Raw genomic sequence first — 13,476 nt, 5'->3', positions numbered from 1 at the left:
GGCTTTCGGTAATGTGCAGTTTCTGTGCAGATGTGTCGCTCTTTCGTACCTGAAGTCTCTAAAAGTAGTATGGGAGGTAGAGCCTTCAGTTATCAGGCCCCTCTCCTTTGGAATCATCTACCAGTCAGGGTCCGGGAGGCAGACACCCTCTCTACTTTTAAGAGTAGGCTTCAAACTTTCCTTTTTGATAAAGCTTATAGTTAGAGCTGGATCAGGCTTGGACCAGGTCTTAGTTCTGCTGCTATAGGCTTAGACTGACACACTGGGATCCTGTCTTTCCCTCTCTCTCCTCTCTCTGCCTGTCTCTCACTTTAACTCTTCCTGTCCCTTTAATTTTGGCGGGATTTGGCGATATATGAATAATTAGCATTGTTAGCTAACACCAGGCGATAACAACACGATGTAACTTGCTGATTACAGCCGGTGTGATGTGAAGCTCTGTTATTGTCCACACTGTGAGCAGCAGTTCCTCTAAATCCTGACGTATCTGACGGGCATCTTTGAATTTCCGACTTCCGAGATGAAATGAAACGCACCATCAGCATGCTTTGCACATTAAGGTAGTCGCTTGCGTCTTAGAGCGCCACCTTCTGGCTAAACTGACACATCAGAAAACATCTCTCTGCACTTTATACTGCTGTCACAGCTCACTTTCATTTCTAGATGACAGTAAAGATAATAAAAGTCTCATAGATCGAACTTTACGGTAACTCCAAAATCACAGTCGAGTGCAAAAGTAAGAATTTATCTTTTTGACTTCAGTTTTTCATAAATGTTAAAGTTCAACTCTTAAATTAATTGTCAATCTTTCTGCAACTTCCAAAAATTTTGAGCAAAAACTGCAGTTCCAGGAGTGTCCACTAGAGGCCGTCTCCTGCAGTGAGTCAGTCCCCATAGAGCCCCATGTTAAAATGTTACAGCAGAAATAAACATGTTCACAGCCTGGGACAGAAACAGTTTGGGTCTTTGGAGTCGTCTGAGACCCAATCAACAAGCCTTCATCCCTCTACGTCTCCTCCCTGTTTTCCAAATATGGTCACTTCCTTTTTCAAAGGAACAAAGTGGCGCTGGCTAACGGCTCCAAATCAACCAATGGGGCGTCTGTTTGTAGTTCAAGGAGCATGACGTGAAGCTACCCTTCATCAAATATGAGAGTTAGCCCGATCAGAGGCTAAGTGGCTAAAGGAGCGTTCATGCTTTATGTTTACAGACTTTTTATTTCTCCTTTATTAAACAAATATTAACAAAATATCAAAAACAAATTGTACATTTTTAAATTTCAGCTGTCCTGTAAAAGTTTGTGGGACTCGTTTGTATACTTGAGTCCAAAGTCCTCGTCAGTCCTCTCCCTAAAACTCGTACGGAGAGACGAACAGGGTGACCTTGGTGAGGTAGCGTCCCAGCAGGGAGTTCCTCTCCAGCTCGCTCATCTCCACCTCGGCCTCCAGAGAGGCCGGACCCGCGATGGGCGTCACCAGGAGGAGGGTCCCGGTCTGCCGCCCGGACCGCTGCACGCTGAAATGACCCCGGCCGTGACCCCCCGCCAGGCCGAACCTCAGCGTGTCGCCCAGCACCCGAGCCGCCGACACCCTGAAGAGGACGCGGGGCGCCGACATGTTGGACACCACGGACAGGAAGTGGAAGGAGATGGAGCTCGGAGCCTGAGTGCAGCCCGTGTCTCCCAGCATGCACGGGTTCCTCTCACAGCGCCTGACGGGACACAAGGTGAGGAAATCAAACACACACTCCACACTCCTGGAGTCTGGAACACACACTGATGTTCTTGTGATGTTCTTGTGATTAACGGGTCTTCAGTTTGCTGAAATAACAACATCATGATGCAGATTAGTCCAAAGTCCAAAGTCCAGCTTTGTCAGGTCTGTCCTCAAGAGGAGAAGAAAACTACGTCTACAATGTTTGTTTGTTGAATGGAGGTCTATGAAAGAGGATTAGAGACACTGATGTTTCTTTAGCTCTGACCCTCTTCATGGAATGTTCCATTTGTTCTCAGAATTCTGACATCATCAAAGACAGAACTCTGACATCATCAAAGACAGAATTCTGACATCATCAAAGACAGAATTCTGACATCATCAAAGACAGAATTCTGACATCATCAAAGACAGAATTCTGACATCATCAAAGACAGAATTCTGACATCATCAAAGACAGAATTCTGACATCATCAAAGACAGAATTCTGACATCATCAAAGACAGAATTCTGACATCATCAAAGACAGAACTCTGACATCATCAAAGACAGAATTCTGACATCATCAAAGACAGAACTCTGACATCATCAAAGACAGAACTCTGACATCATCAAAGACAGAATTCTGGAATTCTGTCTTCTGCTACCCTCCTCATTTCCTCTCCTTTCTTTTTTCCCCTCTCCTTTCATCTGTCCTCTCCTCTCTTTCCTCCTCTCCTTTCCTCTTTCCTCTCTTCTCCTTTTTCCTCTCCTTTCTTCCTTTCCTCACCATTTTCCCCCCTCTCTTCTTTATTTCCTCTCCTTTTTCTTCCCTCCTCTCTCTTCCTTCCACTCCTTTTTCTTTCTTTCCTCCTCTCTCTCACCTCATTCCTTTTCTCTCCTCCTTCTGTCTTCCTTTTTCCTTCTCTCCTCTGCTGCCTCTCCTCTTTTCTTTCCCCCTCTTATTCCCACTTTCCTTCCATCCTTCTCCTCTCCTCTTTTCTTCCCTCCTCCTTTCCTTTTTTCCACCTCCCCTCCTCTCTTCTTTCCTTTCATTTCCTCTTGTCTTACATCTTGTCCTTCTCTTTTTTTTTCTCACATCTTCTCCTCTTTCCTAAATTTTCATCCTTCTTTCTCATTTCCTCTCCTTTCCTCTTTCCTCCTCTCCTTTCCTTTTCAAAGACAGAATTCTAGAACACCTGCTGTTGCTCTCCATACAGACTGTTCTTCTGAATAATCTCCTCCTTTGCCTTAAAAAGTCTAAAGATGAAGGTTTCTTCTCTTTCCCTTCCTGTAGTAGTTTTCTTTAAGCAGCATGATAAACTTGCCAACAGACACCGTTGTTTATGAACCTTTTATCCAATCAAACAGGACTTGTTGCTACCTGCTGATAGTCCCCCTCATATAAAACTGCAAACTGGTGGAGAGCTTTGAGGTTGTGGTTTTGTGTTGAGTTCTGCTTGCCTGATATGACTCTCTCTTGTTCCCCGGAGACTTCCTGTCTGTTTGTTTTTGTCATGAACACAACAGAGCGTTCAAACCAAACCAGATCCCCGAGTGGCCCTGAACAAATCCTCGTCTCCTTAAATCAGCCTCTCCTCACGTACGATGTTTTATGACCTGTTGTTCTCCAGAGCGGACGTGTTTATCTTAGACTGCACGGCACAGAACAATGAGAACTTGAGCTACACCCAAAAACCAAACCTCTTTTACTGCACATGGGCAGAAAGATGCTGAGCTGACTCAAATTAAAATAACATCCTCAATGTGTCGCCGATATGCTGATGATACTCCGATCTCTGCAGAACACAACAATCTGAACATCTCCAATCCTTTATGGTTACTTCAAAATGCATCATGCAGATTATTCCCTTCATCCCTGCATCCCTTCATTGGCCTCCCAGAGTGAACCTGATCAGCTTTTTGGTCCGTCTCACGCTTGTTTTGCAAAACAAAAGTGATTGCAGCTTCACTGTTCTGACCCAAAACCTCCTGGAATCATCCTCCCTAATTTATCAGACCTGCAGGATCTTTGTTGCTGTGCTTCTCCTACCTCGTCTGTATGGACCTGCCTTCTTTTGCTTTTGGATTCAGGTTTCTACATATTTTGCCTGCTTGTGTGGACCACTTTGCAACCCAGCCTCTCCTCTAGAGAGTCCTCCCTGCATGTCTCAAACTTCTAACTCAGCAGCAGTAATGAATCAAACCTCCATAAACGCTCATAAACACGCCTCACGCCTCTGAACCGGCATCACCCCTCTGGAGCCTGAAACCTCTGCAGGGCGTTGGGAGCCAAACCTCAGTCTGACTCTGACTCTGAGCCCGGCTTCTGTCGGAGGCGGAGGGACGCTAACTGTCGGGTGGAGGTACCAGTCATTGTTTCAGACTCTCTCTCCGTCCTCGTCCCTGTCATTAACACAAAGCCTTTCTCTCCGTCTCTGGAGGTGAAGACGTTTGAGGTTTTCTTTGTCTCTGCTCAGTTTTCATTTCCTCTCTACTCGCCTCGTCGGCAGTTTCATTGTTGTCTCAGACTTATTTTAACTAAAGCCTGTTAGCGGTTAGCTTATTATCAGCTAGTTAATGTCTTAAGTGAGCAAAGAAGAAACCGCTCACATGAGGCTGATTGGTTTCCACAGAACCCCGAGGTCACATGGAGGAGAATCTTTACTGTGGTTGATCCTGAGGAACTTTGAACTCAGTGTTTTCTTACTTCAGGTCAAAGGTCAAACATGTAAACTCTCCTGATTCAGGGTCCCTGTAAAACTGAATTATCATATATAATGAAACTGAATGTGACCATGTTTGTAAATGAAGCACTCACAGCATCCATTAGGAACGTCCCAGTGTCAGATTTTCACCTCCTGAATATCACAGCCCAAAAAAATCATGATAACAAAATCCCAACTTTATGTAAAACGAAATCAAATACACTCCTGATAGATCACTATGAGGAAGATAAACACTGAATGATGATGGCAGTATACCTCTAACTTGGAACATTAGTTCACTCAAGAAAAAAAAGCTTGAGCTCAGACTTCTTGAACGCTAAAAGTAGTATGGGAGGTAGAGCCTTCAGTTATCAGGCCCCTCTCCTTTGGAATCATCTACCAGTCAGGGTCCGGGAGGCAGACCCCCTCTCTACTTTTAAGAGTAGACTTAAAACTTTCCTTTTTGATAAAGCTTATAGTTAGAGCTGGATCAGGCTTGGACCAGGTCTTAGTTATGCTGCTATAGGCTTAGACTGACACACTGGGATCCTGTCTTTCCCTCTCTCTCCTCTCTCTGCCTGTCTCTCACTTTAACTCTTCCTGTCCCATTAAAGTTACTAACCATAGACCTTTCTAGAGTCCCTGAGCTCCCTTGTCTCGTAGGTTCCTCTGGATCTCTGATGTAGATTCCTTTTTAGGGTTCTTTCCTTCTTTCTTGTATTCCCTTTTCCTTTCATTCCTTCCTTCTTTCTTTCTTTCCTTCCTTCTTTCCTTCTTTCTTTCCTTCCTTCCTTCCTTCTTTCTTTCTTTCTTTCTTTCTTTCTTTCTTTCCTTCCTTCTTTCCTTCTTTCTTTCCTTCCTTCCTTCCTTCTTTCTTTCCTTCCTTCCTTCTTTCTTTCGTTTCCTTTCCTTCCTTCTTTCCTTCTTTCTTTCTTCCTTCTTTCTTTCCTTCCTTCTTTCCTTCTTTCTTTCTTTCTTTCATTCCTTTCTTCTTTCTTTCCTTCCTTCCTTCCTTCTTTCTTTCTTTTCTTCCTCTTTCTTTCCTTCCTTTTTTCTTTCCTTCCTTCCTTCCTTCCTTCCTTCCTCCCTTCTTTCTTTCTTTCTTTCCATGTTTCTTCATCCTTTATGTCTCCTTTTCTCATCCCCTCCTTTCCTTCTATCCTTTCCTTCTCCATTTCTTCTCCTCTTTTTCTTTCTTCTGGTCTCCCTCTCTTCTCTCTTTTCTTAGACCTTTCTGGAGTCCCTGAGCTCCCTTGTCTCGTAGGTTCCTCTGGATCTCTGCTGCTGTGGACGTGGTCCAGACTCCAGCTGCTACAACTACTACTATCCGTCTCCCCACTATCATCTCTCTCTCTCTTCATCTCCCTCTATCCCTCTCTCCAACACGGTCTCAGCAGATGTGTGTCTAACATGAGTCTGGTCCTGCTGGAGGTTTCTGCCTGTTAAAGGAACTTTGTCCTTGCCACTGTAACTTGCTAAATGCTGCAAAGTGCTCTGCTCATGGTGGATTAAGATGAGATCAGACTGAGTCCTGTCTGGAAGAGGGGACTGGATCTGATCCGGTCTTGATGTTGGGTCTCTGATGGTTGTAGACCCGGGTAGGATGAATCTGAGGATACACTTCCTGAAGTAGGAGTTCACCTGGATTGAAAACGTTTAGTACAGTCATGAGTCTGCTGGTTCTGTGCTCTTACATGGGTGACGTCTTGATGTACGTGGCGTTCTTCATGTGGGGACACTCCACGGACACACACTGGAACCCTCCGAAGGTGTTCACACACACCTGCTCTGCTGTGCAGTTGTGGATCTGGTTCTCACACTCGTCGATGTCTGGTCACAGAGAGGGACGTACAGACGTTAGAGTTACTAAAGCCTCTCTAAACATTGCTGCAGATAGTGACCTTTGACCTCTGACCTGTGCAGCTGCGCCCGTCGTTGGCGAGGTTGTACCCGCGGGGGCAGAAGCAGTGGAAGCTCCCGGGAGTGTTGACGCACTGATGGACGCAGAGGCGACCGGGCTGACCCAGAGGGAACAGACGGCACTCGTCGATGTCTGAAACACACACAGTTACTCCTGCTTCTGCTCTCCGTACAGGCTGTCTATCAGTCCTCATGAATCTCTCCATCACCTGTGCAGATGTTGTTGTCCCGGCCTGAGATGGTGAATCCGACGTCACAGGTGCAGCGGGTCGAGCCCAGGAAGTGAGTGCAGTGAGACGGGCGGACCGAGGAAGGTGGGGAGGACGAGGGTGATAAAGAGGAGAGGGGAGGAAGTGGAGAAGAGGTGGAGGAGGAGGAGGAGGAAGAGGGAGCTGACAGAGCAGCAGAGCTCAGGAAGGAGGAGGAAGGAGCAGCAGGAGAGAAGGAGGGCAGAGAGTTCCCCGTGTTGTTGAGACCTGAGGAGAAGAACAGGATGTAAGAGATCAGACTGAACCAGGATCAATGAAGTGTTCCGGGTTCAGTGTCGGCTCTCACGTCGACACATTGGCTGCTGCCCGCTCCACCGCAGAGAGTCCAGACACACGCGAGTCCGCGGGCCAATCAGCTCGTAGCTCGGTTTGCACAGGAAGTGAACCTCGTGACCGACGCCGAACACCCGGCCCAGTCTGCGGCCGTGAGGAGGGGGCTCCGGTTTGGGACAGGTAGCTGGGTGCAGAAAGAAAAACATCACGGCCCTCTGAGATTAACGGGTCTTCAGTTTACTGAAATAAAACATCATGAAGTCAAACTTCATCAGGTCTGTCCTCAAGAGGACAAGAACACTACGTCTACAATGTTTGTTTGTTGAATGGAGGTCTATGAAAGAGGATTAGAGACACTGATGTTTCTTTAGCTCTGACCTTCTTCATGGAATGTTCCATTTGTTCTTAGAGTTCTGACATCATCAAAGACAGAATTCTGACATCATCAAAGACAGAATTCTGACATCATCAAAGACAGAATTCTGACATCATCAAAGACAGAATTATGACATAATCAAAGACAGAACTCTGACATCATCAAAGACAGAGTTCTGGAATTCTGTCTTCTGCTCCCCTCCTCCTTTCCTCTCCTCTCCTTCTTTCTCTCCTCTCCTTTTTCCACCTCCCCTCCTCTCTTTTCTCCTTTCCTCTTCTCTTGTCTTACATCTTGTCCTCCTCTTTTTTTCACATCTCCTAAATTTTCATGCTTCTTTCTCATTTCCTCTCCTTTCTTTCTTTCCTCTCCTTTTTCCTTATTCCCCTCTCTTTCACCTCATTCTTTTTCTCTTCTCCTTCTGTCTTCCCTTTTCCTTGTCTCCTCTGCTGCCTCCTTTTTCCACCTCCCCTCCTCTCTTCTCTTCTTTCCTCTTCTCTTGTCTTACATCTTGTCCTCCTCTTTTTTTCTCACATCTTCTCCTCTTTCCTAAATTTTCATCCTTCTTTCTCATTTCCTCTCCTTTTTTTCTTTCCTCCTCTCCTTTTTTCTTTCCTCCTCTCCTTTCCTCTTTCCTCCTCTCCTTTCCTGTTTCCTCCTCTCCTTCCCTCTCTCCTCCTCTCCTTTCCCCTTTCCTCCTTTCTTCTTCAAAGTCAGAATTCTAGAACACCTGCTGTTGCTCTCCATACAGACTGTTCTTCCTGCTGACACCTGATTGGTGGATACTCCTCAGACTACAGACAGAGACCAGAACCCTCCTCAGACTAAAACCCAGACCCTGAGATCCAGATCCAACATGTCTCTGAATCAGAATCTGTAATTACAGGTTAGTTGTAGCTGAAAGTAAAAAGCTTTGTCAGGTCTGTCCTCAAGAGGAGAAGAAAACTACGTCTACAATGTTTGTTTGTTGAATGGAGGTGGGATCCATCATTTCTGATGCTGCGTTCAGGGAAGTCAGGAAATCTAAACGCTGATTGTCTTTAGTGACATAGCATCAAGCAGAGTAGTGTCTCAGTGTAAATGTTTGATGGAGAACAGATTGTTAGCTGCTCTTCATGCAGAGATCTGTTTATAGAGAGGAAGAGATCCTCCTCAGGTTACTCTGGGTCATGTTCCTCCTGCTGTTGCTCTCCATACAGACTGTTCTTCTTCACTCCACCAGGAGAACTCTCTGCTCAAACTCACCTCCGGTTTTAAAGATGGCCATGGTGCTGTTGTGCAGAGCGCTCATCTTCTTCCTCAGTGAGCGCAGGCCCTGCTGGTACGACGCCTCGTGCACCGCCAACATCTTCTCCACCTGACGCAGAGAGTTCAGCAGGTCGTGGGTGGAGGGACACTCCTGTGGCTGAGACAAGAAGGCACAGGTAAGAGGACAGACCACATCAGACCACTAAGAGCAGTCTGTCTGCAGCTTCAGGTGTGAGGTCTATACATAGAGGTGAGGTTTCCAGAGCCCTGCGGCCCTCTGCGGTCACACCTGGGTGACAATTGGGACGCGAGCCCGCCGTTGACCTCACACTGACGGCTGAAGCATGACGCTGAACGCCGGGCCTCATGATGCAGCTGTGGGTTCAGAGGCGTCTCTCTGAGGTTTGTTTCAGGCAGAGACCCGGCGAGGAGGAGGAGGAGGAGGAGGGTGAAGTGGAGTTCAACATGTCAGAGCACAGAAACATGGAAAACATCCGGCCACAGACGTGTGTTCACGGGGACGAGCAGAAACCTCACAGGAAGCAGCGATGAGTTTTTAATGAAGGGAGATTAAAGCTTCATTAAGTGTTTCAGTTTGGATCCACTAACAGGCCGTCTGTCCTGTTTCAGGTTCAGTTATTAATCTTCAGACTTTAACGTGTCTTTACTCTGGTTCTGTGTTTAACTCATGTCTCCTCCTCACAGCCTGTTGTCCAAACACAGAGTCAGGGATCAGTCAAATGATGATGTTTGTCCCTTCAGTGACCCCGTACTCTTCATCCTCTGGTAGCTGCTGTGCTTCTTTAAAGTTAAATAAAGTTTGATTACAGAACTTTACTGAATCATTTTTAATACTGTCTGTAATTATTACCACTTTTTAACCCTTTTGTAACATTTGTAGAAATCTTAAATCTGTATTCTTTTATTTATCTATTTTTATTTCACTTATTGAAACATATTCTTGATTGTACTTCTGTCTGGGTCGCTGCAACAACCGAATTCCCCCACAGGGATCAATAAAGTAATATCTCATCTTAACCCTCCTGTTGTGTTCGTTTCTTAGGGACAACAATAATGCTCCTGGGTCAATTTGACCCGGGGCATATTTAATGATTTAAAAGTGTCAGAACCCCAGAATAAATCCCAATAAACATTTAAAAAATCTCATTATTAACTCCATTAAAACCATCTAAATCAATATTTAGTGCATTGGTGTTCTTTGATTCTCACAGTTCATAGTTCAATGAGGATAACTCACTTGTTGTTTTTAATGAAAATTCATGTTAAAACTTTTTTTTATGTACATTGGAAAGTGATTTGGGGTGAAATATGTCACACAGATGCAAAGAAACATTTAATATTAACACTTCTCCACGCCTCCACTTTGACTGCCGGGTCAAATTGACCCACAGACAGTATCTATGTAATATAAACATGCAGGGGGTGCAAATGTGTGAAATGAACCATTTTTATTTTCTATTTTGTTCACGCTAATTAAGCCAAGCAGAAGAAGTTTCATAGTGAAAAAACACTTTTAACATTTTGTTGTTTTTTTTTACTTTAAAATGGGTCAATTTGACCCGCAACATAACAGGAGGGTTAAAGTCTTGCCCTTCAGAGCAACAAAAATAAAGAAACATTGACTTTTCTGAACATTTTAAAGGTTATTTAACATTTTAACTTCCATTCTATAAAAATAGGAGGAGTCTAGAAACTAAATAAATCTTGTTTTAAGATTTTTGGTCTCAAACACAGACTGTATAAATATGGACGTAGTATCCGTGATGTCACCCATCTGTTCCTGAGAGCTGTTTTGAAGCAAATCGACGGCGGCAGCCATATTGGAAATGCGGAACTCAACCAGGCAGAGTGTGACGTAGTGTGAGCCTCTTAGCCAATGGCTGTGTGTTCCCGACCGGGAGTCACGTCAGTCATGTCCTTATTTGGGCAAAACTCGTAATCCTAATATCTTCTGAACCGTCACGTTAGGAAAAAATTCACCCCCCGTACAGTGTGTGCCATTAGAGAGATTAGCTTCATAGGGCCAAGCCGTTTTTTGAACCAGGCTGTAAACATGTTTATTAATGCTGCAAAGATCGTCTTTTTCCCATTCATGTCTATGTGGTTTCCTGTGTTTCTGCAGCCAGCCTCAAGAGGATTCTCGATGTATTGCAGTTTATATCACTTCCGCATTGGCTTCATCGTTTGAGACCGGAGTTTGCCGCTTGGTCTCAAACTGAAAATATGTCTGAAAATTAGTCCCAAACAAAAACTACGAAAAAAATTCCCGCAAAGGATCTGAAGGAATTCAAAATCATAAAACTCGGCTTTCTGTTTTATGTGTTATTGTATGCCTGTCTGAATGTCTCCAATGCTTTTAATGTTTTAATGTAAAGCACATTGAGTTGCCCTCGTGTATGAAATGCGCTATACAAATAAAGCTGCCTTGCCTTGCCTTGCCTACATACACTTAATATTTAATATTTAATATTTTCATTGTCTTTGTTTTTTTTTTTAACTTTCATCACGGATCAATCTGAAATCACCGTCGAGAGTCTAAAGTCAGGTTTCCTTTAGTTCTGCTTTCTCACTCATCACCACGCTGTGTTCAATACTTCATTCTGATTGGTCGAAACCAAACAACATCACCATGACGATGCCAGGGACGACCTGATCACACACATTCTATCCAATCAATTCGCTCAAAGGAGAATAGAACGGAACAGAAGGGAACACATCAAAGGACAATAGAATGTTCCGACTCATCAAAGCCAAATAACAGCTGGGATTCATTCTAGGGACGACCTGATCACACATCATCATATCAAATCACTCCACAGAAAGTAGTCCCTCACATCCCACCACTGCTTGTAGACACTGTGGTAAAAACGTCAGTGTGGTCTTGAGAATGAAGCAAGATCCTGTTGTGTGATCGTTTATGTTTAAAGGGACTTTTTTGTTTTTCTGTATAAAAAAAAAACATTTTTAAATCTTTATCTTTTGTATATGTTTTTATGTCTTTAGTTGGTAGTCAGATAATAAGCAGGGTAATGTATACTGAGCGGGTGGTCATGCAAATTAAAAAACTAAGACAGGGTGAGCAAGACTCTGCCGAGAAGTAGAAGAGTCCTCCTCACTCTGTTCAGATTCTAACTTACATAACCACCCGTTCATTCTACATTACCCCTCTTATTATTAGAATATAACTGCTGCTGCTGCATGAACACACTCCCAGTTCCTCATAACATATAATACAAGCTCTCTTTTTTAAAGAGTTAGACCACAGTTTGATATTTTTACTTGTAGCAGAGTATTTTTAGTATGCTTGCTCATGCCAACACCTCCTTTGTAACTTTGTCTCTTCAACTCTATCATTTCAGAACCCTCAGGTTGTGAATGCCTGCTCTAAATGTGCATTAAATGAAGTTTTGTAAGTGTGAATGACTGCTGCTTGTATATTTTTAAATTATAAGTGAATATGTGGACTCCAGAAAACTCCTCCACATGTTCCTATAAAGTTAAAAAACGACACTAACTGGACTCCAGACTGTCCTCAGTGTCAGGTGAACTCACCTGAGCAGAAGTTAAAGCCATGAGATGAAGACCAAGCACTGAAATCAAGAGCCAGACCATCTTCATCCTGAACAAACCCTCCGTCCTCATCCTCAGAAACTCCTGAAGCTCCTTCTCTTCAGACAGCGTCTCCAAAACTAAACCCTCTCCTCTGCTCTGGTCTCTTTTTGAGGGTGCTTGCCAAATTTCTCCTCCACTCTGTCACAACCCTCCTCCTCCTCCTCCTCCTCCTCCTCCTCCTCCTCCTCCTCCTCCTCCTCCTCCTCCTCCTCCTCCCACATCTGGAACACACTTTCACTATGTGATCCCTCAGCATCCTCCAGAAATAGACCCTAAATGAGAAGGAGCAGTCAGCTGGCTGTGGCGTCTTTTAATCATCCTCGTAGAACAACAAAGCATCAACGTTTGGATTTCCAAATCTCTCCCCGGCTCAGGAACGTGACGATTACTCAGATCATAAAGTCTCATTCCGTGGGTTTTTGTTTGAAACCTCAAACCTGCCGTCTCTGAGGAGAAGGTGGGGTGGGCGACTTAATGACAGGGCAGCTGTGTCTGCTGATAAGCGGGGTCTAGATTATCCTACATGAGAGAGAGAGAGACCCTCAAAGCCGGCTGGGACCCTTAAAGCTGCTTCAAGTCTAAACTTTGACTTCTATAAACTGGTATATAAAGAATGCTAATGTCAGAGCGTAGACGCACGCTATAATCACCTTTAAGGGGAACAAATTCAAAGACTGGAGCGGGGGAACGTACAGAAAAGGATCCTAGATTTGAGTGCCTTGGAAGTCCTTGAAGGCTCCTTGAATTGAATGTATAGATTTAGGCTGCATCCTACGGTGGCCCTGAAGTGCAAATCACAACAAATCAGATAAACAACGACATTAACCAAACTGGAAGAAGTAGTAGGAAGTAGGCCGTAGTGTTTTCTGAATTACTGTAGTGTTTTTCACTTCAGGGTCACCATAGCATCCTCATATGTTGAGTTTGAACACAACTTTATCCATCTGTTTGTATTTGTTCGTAGATAAGGTCACTGTTTTGCCGTATATTGGTAACAAATGAATGTTTTTCAACGTACAAACAAGATGGCAGCCAATTCTAACAAATATTCTCTTTTTAATTTGACTTAAAGCTCCATAAGGAACTTTTCTTCTGCGTTGAGTTTGGCGCCCCCTGTGGACAAAATTGTATCTCTTTGCTAATTTGTTTCAGACATGACTGAGGTGTGTTCTCTACAAATAAATGTCACCCTCGTTTAACTTGACAGTCAAATATATGATTCTCTGACAAGCTTTAATGTGGATAATGTTAAGAAAATAAAGGTGTTTATTTTCATACATTAAAAATAACTATAATTATATTTTATAATAATCATAAATAAGTACATACGAACAGTTAATGTTGATTCTGATGGTTTTGTT

At 44.0% G+C, this 13,476-nt stretch overlaps 1 protein-coding gene across 1 annotated transcript; it reads right to left on the bottom strand.

Moving 5' to 3' along the window:
* Positions 1-1,227: 1,227 nt before the first annotated feature.
* Positions 1,228-12,145, bottom strand: LOC117814750 (fibulin-7-like). Its single transcript, XM_034686239.1, has 7 exons — positions 12,056-12,145; positions 8,480-8,639; positions 6,875-7,045; positions 6,529-6,795; positions 6,315-6,452; positions 6,094-6,229; positions 1,228-1,710 (listed from the first exon to the last, which is right to left on the bottom strand). The coding sequence occupies exons 1-7, from the start codon at positions 12,143-12,145 to the stop codon at positions 1,350-1,352; spliced, it is 1,323 nt and encodes a 440-aa protein (XP_034542130.1). The 3' UTR covers positions 1,228-1,349.
* Between the last annotated feature and the right edge of the window lie 1,331 nt (positions 12,146-13,476).

Source organism: Notolabrus celidotus, chromosome 6 (genome assembly GCF_009762535.1).
Source record: "Notolabrus celidotus isolate fNotCel1 chromosome 6, fNotCel1.pri, whole genome shotgun sequence".
NCBI lineage: Eukaryota > Metazoa > Chordata > Actinopteri > Labriformes > Labridae > Notolabrus > Notolabrus celidotus.
Note: the sequence above shows the minus strand (reverse complement) of the source record. Positions and strands in the feature narration are given on the sequence as shown.